The sequence below is a fragment of the Drosophila tropicalis genome, unplaced genomic scaffold, assembly GCF_018151085.1.
Source record: "Drosophila tropicalis isolate 14030-0801.00 unplaced genomic scaffold, ASM1815108v1 contig_859, whole genome shotgun sequence".
NCBI classification, from domain to species: Eukaryota; Metazoa; Arthropoda; class Insecta; order Diptera; family Drosophilidae; genus Drosophila; species Drosophila tropicalis.
Genome location: NW_027173353.1, coordinates 791406 through 800147, shown reverse-complemented (window position 1 = coordinate 800147; position 8742 = coordinate 791406). Strand labels below are relative to the sequence as shown.

General features: G+C 29.3%; 1 protein-coding gene across 11 annotated transcripts in view; it reads right to left on the bottom strand.

Moving 5' to 3' along the window:
* Nucleotides 1–1277: 1277 nt before the first annotated feature.
* The window catches only part of heph (polypyrimidine tract-binding protein 1 heph), a 170847-nt gene continuing 163382 nt past the window's right edge, over nt 1278–8742 (bottom strand). For all 11 annotated transcript variants that reach the window (XM_068296830.1, XM_068296824.1, XM_068296827.1 and 8 more), the window contains one exon: nt 1278–8695. In XM_068296830.1, coding sequence (XP_068152931.1) covers nt 8563–8695 — 133 coding nt within the window. In that variant the 3' untranslated portion in view covers nt 1278–8562. The remainder of the gene's footprint in view (nt 8696–8742) is intronic.

Sequence of the window (8742 nt, the reverse complement as noted above, 5' to 3'; positions counted from 1 at the left end):
ACATCCAACATTCTTTCTCCTCTGGGCATCAGGAGGATAAAAAAAACAAGCCCATAACATTAACGCCTTCTGTTAAGAAAAAGTTGAGACACATTCCATATTGTTGAAAAGCTAAAAAGCTTCTTGAAGCTTTACTTTCTCCATGTTGTTCTAGTAAGACTTAAAACCAAGTAAAAGTCTTTTATTCGGGTGAAACACATTCACCAAAATATCTTTCAAGTCTTTTGTAGAGATTTGACAGGAAGTTTTTGTTCATTTTCCAAGAACTACTTATCTACATATATTTGAATGATAACTGTTTTTGCAAAGAAACGTCTTTGTAATTTTTAATGATTTTTGTCAACTTAAACCTTTGGTAAGTTAGCAAGAAATAGAAACATATGAATACCATGCATCGGAAGTGTAAAAGGAGTACATTGAAGTCTCCAAAAAGGCTATAGAAAGCTTTTCCAATCCCATGTTCATAGGAATGTACAAATATGTATATTCTCGATCAGCTAAATCGACCAAACACCTAGATTTAAGAGAGTATAAAAGCAAGTAGAGACTTGATAATGGATGTGTCTCTTTAAAAGGTTTTTTTTCAAGGAGTCGTGGTTTTTAATCCTTGATTGAAATTTTTCTACTTTTTATGTATGTATGTAAGTGTTTATTAAATTTACCGTAATTATTTTATTCCAATTCCCCCACAGCTGAAATTTAAAACAAGCAAAGTTTGTATTATTTTCATTTTACATTTTTCTGTATTCGATTGCAAAAATTATTTCAAATAAAAGTTGAAGAGAAAAAGTACAAAATTATAAATTAAATTATAGATTAAATGCGACAATGATTGTAAGTGTGTGTGTGTGTGTCTGTATGGGGAGTGTGAATGTGTGTGTGTAAACCTTAAACTATATTTATATAAAATTTAGTTTGTCTTTAAACTGAATTACAATAAAAGAAAAAGTTTAATTAAAAAAAAAAAAAATTGTTTCTTTTGTGTGTGTGTGTTCCTCCTTCTTTTAACAAAACTTAGTGGCTAATTAATATTATATAACTGATAATAAAAAAACTATGCTTAAAGAAACTGACAATTAAAAAATTAAATCATATAAAATTAATTGCTTAAAGATTGAAGAAAATAGCATTCTATGTTTGTTTTTGTTGAATGATTTGAATCATTGTTTTTTTTTTTTTTTTTTTTATATTTATTTCTCAAATATTTTCAATAATAATTAATATTATAATAATTAATTAATTAATGCTTGTAACATAACAAATATTTTTTTTTCTCATTTTCTTTTTTGTTTCTCTCAATTTTTTATTTGCAATCTCTCTATAATGCGCTCAATTGAATGGATCGGCGTGTATGTGTGTGTTTGAGTGTGTGTGTGAGTTTATGTTTGTATCATTTTCATTCACATTTTGATCTCGCTTCACATTGGTTTTTTGTTTAAGTTCTAATTATCATTTTTTATCGGATCGGCGGCTTATTTAATTCCCTTCCGAATTATCAATTTCTAGATGAAAATGTGAGTGTTTAATATTATTATTTTTCCTTTTTTATATATATATTTTTTCCTTTTTCGTTTTGTTTACAAATCAATAAAGATACGCACATAGCAGTTGGTTGATTTTTCTTCTTTTTTTTTTTGCTTTCAATTGAATGTTTTGTGACAATTTTTTGTTTTGTTTTTGTTTTTGTAATATGCCTAAACTTTCACATTTGCAACACACATTGAAATCTAGATATATATTTAAGATGTATATATATATATATGTATATATATCCTGTTTGCTTGATTTATATATACAATACACATAAGAGACTTGGTTGTAGTAAAATTTGGTGAGAAAATTCTAGCATTTTGCGTTTTTCTTTTCATTTTGTTGTGGTTGTGGTTGTTGGTTTTGCTTTATTAACCTTTATGTTGTACAATTAGAGAGCACAAAAGTTAAAAAGTATTCCATAGCATTTTTTTTTTGTTTTTGCTTTTGTTTTTGTTGGGGGTGTATAATTAAAAAATATTTGATTTGATTTAACCAATGTTTTTTTTTTTTTTCTTTGATTGTTTCGCGTGTTTCTCCCGTCGTTCTCTAACTTTTAATTGTTTTTTTTTTTGGTTTTTGTTTTTTTTTTGTTATTAATTAATTCCGTTTATTATAGAAATAGAAGTTTTAAAAGTCAAGGGGAAGTGAGTGGAGAGAGTTTAAGTAAGAAAATGTTTTTGCTGATTTAAGTTTAAGTATCGATGAGAAAGAGAGTTTATTGTGTTGTGTAGTGTAGTGTAGAGAATAAGTGTTGTGCTGTTTAGTGTATCGATTATGCATTACCTTTTCGCTTTTGCATACTGACATTAAAGATCTGTTCGAGGACTTTTTGGGTACCAATCTATCAAGATAGAAAAGACAAAATCATAAGCCATAAAATTTTCTTGACCCTTTTTGTTTCATTAAGTTTTAATTTAGTTGTTGTTGTTCTTGTTGTTGTTGTATTATGTGTTTCATTTTATGCATTTATTTTCATTTTTTGGTTTTTTTGTTTTCTTTTAATATTTAAAACTTGGACCCTAGTTAAATTTTGCCATAATGTCTCTTCTCTGACTAATGTTAAAGCCGCTCATAATATACGTCACATATCAGATAAATATATATATGTATGTATGTATATAGATCGATCTGATGTTTTCATAGACGACAACGGACCAAGAAAATGAAATTTGTTTGGTTTTCTTTTTTTATATTTTGGGAAATTAGGAAAAGAAATGGAAATTAATAGTTGTTGTTGTTGTTGTTGTTGGGTGTGTAAGTAAGTTAAATTCACTGTTGCAAGTATCTTTTGTTGCTTTCGTTTTCTCTTAAGTTGTTTTTATGTTTTGTTTATTAAACTTTAATAATTTTTGTTGTTTGATTTTTACTAAAAAGTAGGAACTTCTGCCTTCTGCTATCAACTTTTATATGCTGTTCACTATTATGTTTCTGTGTGTGTGTGTGTGTGGTGGTGTGTGTGTGTGTGTGTGCGTAACCTAAAATTTAAAAAACAATTCAATATCAAAGAAGTAGCACATAAAACATACAGATTTTGCTAACTATATATGTATATATATATATATTGTATATGTATATGTATAAGTACACCTATTTGTATACTTGTTGTCCTTCATATTTGTCTTGTCTCTTTTCAATAAAACATTCTAAAAAACGATAGACAAAATCAACTAAGACTAAGCATCCTAATGCAAACATAACAATTTTTATTTTCCCTTTCTCTTTTATTTAAATTCCAAACAAAACAAGGAAAACAAATTTTAAAAGCGAAAAGAGCAAAAACATTTAAAAATTGGCATTTACTTTTTAAAATTTCAAACATTTATTATAAAAAATTTCAATATTTTTGATCTTACTCACCAAAAAAAAAACAAAGAAACGAAAACAAACAAATTAATTTAACAAATTTTGCTAAGCTTCTTTTTCTTTTCTTTTTCTTTTCAATATGACTATTTTCGATCTCGATGTGGGATCTCGGTCCGTTTTAGCCTTAATTTAAAAACTTTAAGTTTGCAGCTGCATTTCAATTTTAGTTTTCTATAATTAAATTGACTGATTACTGAAATCAGTTTCAATCTTTCTCTGTGTGTGTATATAATGTGCGTGTGTGTGTGTGTACTGTTCAAATTACCAAAACAACAAAAAAAATGCGTTTATAATGTTTACTCATATGTCAAATAATGCTGTTGATATGTTGTTGTTCATGTTTATCATTTATATATGTATGTATATGTTTGTTGTGTGTGTGTGTGTATGTGTGGGTGTTTGCGCATAATGGATTCGATTTCATTCGATTCAATTTTTGATCCTTTTTTTTTTTTTTTTTAGAATATTTAAACAAAACCCGTTCCTGTTTTTGCTTTCAGTTTTCCAACCTCTTGGCTCTTTCTGTTTTCAACTTTGACTCTCTCTCTTAAACTATTTTTCTAATAATTTTCTTGGTTTTCCATTTTCCCCATATATATATATATGTATATTTTATAACTACAATTACATATAGTCCATAAACACACACACACATACATACGATATATGTATATGTATTTATTTTCCTCTCTTTAACCAATTTAGTCAATTCATTTGAGTGGGCTAAAAGAGAGACAGATCGTCGTCTTCTTCTCCTTCTGATTATGCCTCACTTGCATGTATGTGAATATGTGTATGTATGTATGTGTATGCATGTATGTATATGTAAATCCATATTTAGTCTTGAATTTATTTATGCTTTAGATTTGCATTTTGGTAAAATCGCATTTGAATTTTCTTTTTGGTTTTTCGTTTACTTTTAGTTTCGCTTTCTTTACAGCTCGAAATTTACAACTTATCTAACACTTCTTTCCCCATTTTTGTAAGATTCTTTTGCGATTGATAACAACAAAGATAATGAGATCCGATCATCATTTGTTGGCGGTGACGACGACCTAAGCGATTTTTGTGTTTTTAAGGAGGGGGCGGGATCATTTTGAGGAGGTTGGGGGATCTATTAATTATTACTATTATTTCAATTAAATTGTAAATTATTTAATTAGTTGCTGTATCTCTTTTTGTTTGTTTGCTTGTTTCTCTACTTGGTAAAGTAATACTTTTTTCCATCATTTTGTTTGTTAGTTCTGTGTGTGTGTGTGTGTTGGATGCATTTGCTTTTGTTTCTTTTGTTGGTTGTTTACTTTAAGTTTTAGATCTATTAATTCTCGCTTGCTGCTGAATCGGTGTGTCTTCTTCTTGTTCTTATCGATAATATCAATAATTGTTTAATTAATCATCAATATGATCAATATTTACACGCTTCTTTCATTCTTTCGGGGAGCGTAGAAATTGTATCTAGATTATCGTTGGGCTAAATATTTGATTACGCTTCATTTTCTTATTTTGTTCTTATTTAATTAATGTTTCAATTAATGTTCTATGTTTGTATCTCTCTGTGTGTGTGTGTTTGAGTGTGTGTTTGAGTGTGAATGTTAGGTGTGGGTGAGAGTGAGAGTGTCTCTAGCTTTACAGTTATTTATGATTCGACTTGGTTTCTTTTTTGTTTTTCTTATACATTTCTCATTTTGTTGTTTAGTTAGTTCTTGTTTTTGTTTTGTTGTTTTTATAAGTTAGTTAGGTTTTAGTTAGTTTAATACTTGTATGAAATTTTGATTTGTCAAGAGTTGTCATTTGAAATTCTAGCAGTCGTGGGTTTTATCTTCTGTCGTTCAGATTCTCGATTTGATATATATCGTGGTTTACCTTGTATCATTGTTTGATGCGCGTAACAAAACGTGTATATATATATATATATACATATATATAGATAAGAGATATATAATGATATATATATATATATATATAAAGTAGACATAGACATAGAGCACATTTGAATGTATGCATGGTTTGTTTCATTTTTTGTTTTTGTTTTCTTCTTGCCATCCATTTCGAGTGATTAGTTTAGTTATTTATGTTAAGATAGTTAAGTAAAGATTAAGATATAAGATAGTTGTTCTTGTTGTTTTGTTTGTTTTGTTGTATTATGTATATGAAACGCTAGAGTTTTGTGAGTTTTAAACATGTTCTTTTCCTCATTTTGTGTTTGATGATTGGGTTTGGTTTTTTTAAGGGGTTTCTGATGGGTTTGAGCAGAATCCGGGGTGTGGGGTGGGGGAGTTTGGGTGTTGAGATTTAGTTGCCAATTTCCCATTCCCACCTTTCCACCGCCAACGTCTCAAACCTCCCTCTGTTGCTTTCTACTTTTCTTGCCCATATATATATATAGTAGTTGTAGTTGTTGTTGTTGTTGTAGTAGTAGGTATGTATGTATATAGCTGCTTGTTTTTTGTTTTTGACTTGATTTTTGATAACTCTGTAAATATAATGCCTTTAATAAATTTTACATTTTACAATATAATTTTACTGTTGCTTTTCATACACGTTTCTTTGCATTTCTCTTTCTTACTATTTTCATCTGCGTTTTGGTTTTTCTCTTCTCGTCTCATATAATTTTTTGGGTTTTTCTTTTGTTTTGTTTTAATTTTAAATTACGATCACTGCTACTTGTATGCTTAATTAGCTAAATTTATATCAATTAAGTTACAATTATAATTAATTTTTGTTTTTGTTATTAATTTTTTGTTTGTTCTTTTGCGCCAACGTATAAATAATTCCATTTTCTAAATATATATAAACTTTTCCCTTTTCATATATATATATATATATATATATATGTCTTGTCTGTCATTGTGTGTTAAAATTGATGCAGGTGTTAGTGTGTGTGTGTGAGTGTGCGTGTGTGTGTGTGTATGCATGTGGTGTGGGTGTTTGCTATTTTGTAAAATTATCAAAAAATCATCATTTTTCTGTTTTGCCTTTTCGCTTTTGGTTTTTCTTCTTTTTTTTGCTTTTTGCTTGCTAAAACACATATACATATATGTATATATATTCATATGTATGTCGTCTTTCTGCTTATTCTTAAATAAATTTACCTTTTGTTAGTTTTTGTGTTTTTTGTTTTTATTTTGTATTGAGATTTTATTTGATTTATTCGTAGCTTAAAATTTGTTTAATTTCCTGTTTCATGGTTTTCTTGTAGTACTTACATTAAAATACATATACATCACTAAGTAGTATATATATTTTCTTTCATTTTCTTTGTTTTTTTTTTTTTTTTTTTTGTTTTTTGTATATTTTTTGCTAGCTTAACAACATTTACATTTACATATACACACACACATAAGAGTTTTACGTACGTGTTTTTGCTGCTGTTGCTGTTGCCGTTTTTTTGTTTTTTGTTCTCTAAACAAACAAACAGATATACAATTAAATTTACCATTTGTTTTGGGGGCGGGGGAGGGGGATCAAAGGGGGCGGGAGATGATATATCAGCACATTAAATTAATTTGTTGTTGATTTATTCAATAAAAATTTAATACATTTAAATCTTACTTAAGACTCTGTATGTTGTGTGGATGTGTGATTGCATGTGTGTGTGTGTGTGTGTGTGTGTGTGTGTGTGTGAGTGAGTGTGGGGGTTCTGTGTGTGTGATTGATTCTTTGTTTGTCGCAATTTTTGTATTTTTTTTTTTAATTTTTGTGTGTCTCTCCTCAACTTTTAAACACTAACAAAACTGAAACGTAAAATCATTTAAAATCTACATATTTATGCACTCGCAGTTTGTTTCTTCTATTTTTTGTTGTTTTTTGTTTTCTTCTTTTGCATTTATATATATAAAAATCATTTAAATTTAAGTTGCATTCATTTAAAAGTATAATATATAATATAACAGCATCATATACACATACATAGTAAAAAGTTGGCTTAATTCAGGTTTTATTTTCTTTTTTTTTCTTTCTTTTTTAACATAGTTTTATTTTTTTTAATTTCCATTCATTATTCATTTTGTCTTGTTTTTTGTTTTGTTTTGTTCTTTTTGCCGAAACACAATACAGTGCACACTAATGTATATATATAATATATATGTATATATATATATATAATAATAACTTAAACTAATGCTTCGTCCTTTTTGCTGTTGCTTTTCTCAATGCTCTCTCATGCTATTCGAGGGCATTCTTCTCTCTGTCTGTCTGTCTGTCTGTCGGTCGGTCTGTCTCGTCTTCATCGAGGCAATTTCCCCTTTCAATCTATAATCTTCATCTTATAATCTATAGTATTAAGTTTAAGCTTAAGTTACAGTGTTACTCTCTGATTGTTTAGTGGGCTCTCTTCCATTTTGTTTTTTTTTTTTTGTTGCAGTTGCAGTTGCTGCAGTTGCAAATTGTTTTTTTTTTTTTCTGCTATGTTGCAGTTGTCTGCGTGTGCGGCATAAATTGAAATGCTATTTTATCGTAGGCTATAATTGTAGTCCGTGTATTGGCATTTTGCTTCAGTTTGTTTGTTTTTTTCTTTTCTTTCTTTCATTTCTTCTTCATTTACATGTACATAGATTAATTAAATTTTCTTCATTTTCTTTTGTTTTTTCGTTTGTCACTTCATTAGAATTAAAGAGTTATTAATATACTATAATATATTGAAAACAGTTTACAATTAGTTTATTTGTTTGTTGTTGTTGTTGTTGTTATTCAGTTTGTGTTGGTGTATATTATAACTGCTATATAGCTCTTGCATCGATTGTTGCTGCTTGGTAAACGGATCGGTTGGGTTGCATTTGAGTTGATCTTTTAGATTGCTGGGTCTCTGTTTGTGTCTTGGGGGCCGGGGGAGGGGGGGCTCTGCCATTATGCCAGTTATGTCGAGTAGTGTAGTCCATCGCTCAATCAATTAAAATGGACATGACCAAAACGTTGCATGCTCCTTGTACTACGTATTATAGATTGTATCTGTTGCTGCCAATAGAATTGTAGCTGCTGTTGATTGCGGGCGAATCTCATGTTGTTGCTGCTGATGTTGTTGCTGTTGTTGTTGTGGAAATTGTTGATGATGGTGTTGATGTTGTTACCACTACTACTGCAATGTTGCTGGTGATGGATGTTGTTGTTGCTGCTATTGTTGGCACTCAGGCTCAGTCAGGTTCAGTGAACCTGACCGCGAATCGGATTCTAGATATTCGACTTGGAGAAACTCACACGCAAATGATTGGATTCAGATAGCTGGTGATTGTGCATTTTGATCAATGCCAGAACTGCTTCCTCTACGGATGACAATTGCAGCAGCGCCATTTTGCGGTCCTTGCTGTTGGGATAAAGAAGGGAAAAATCTTAGCATAAAAGAGAGAGAGA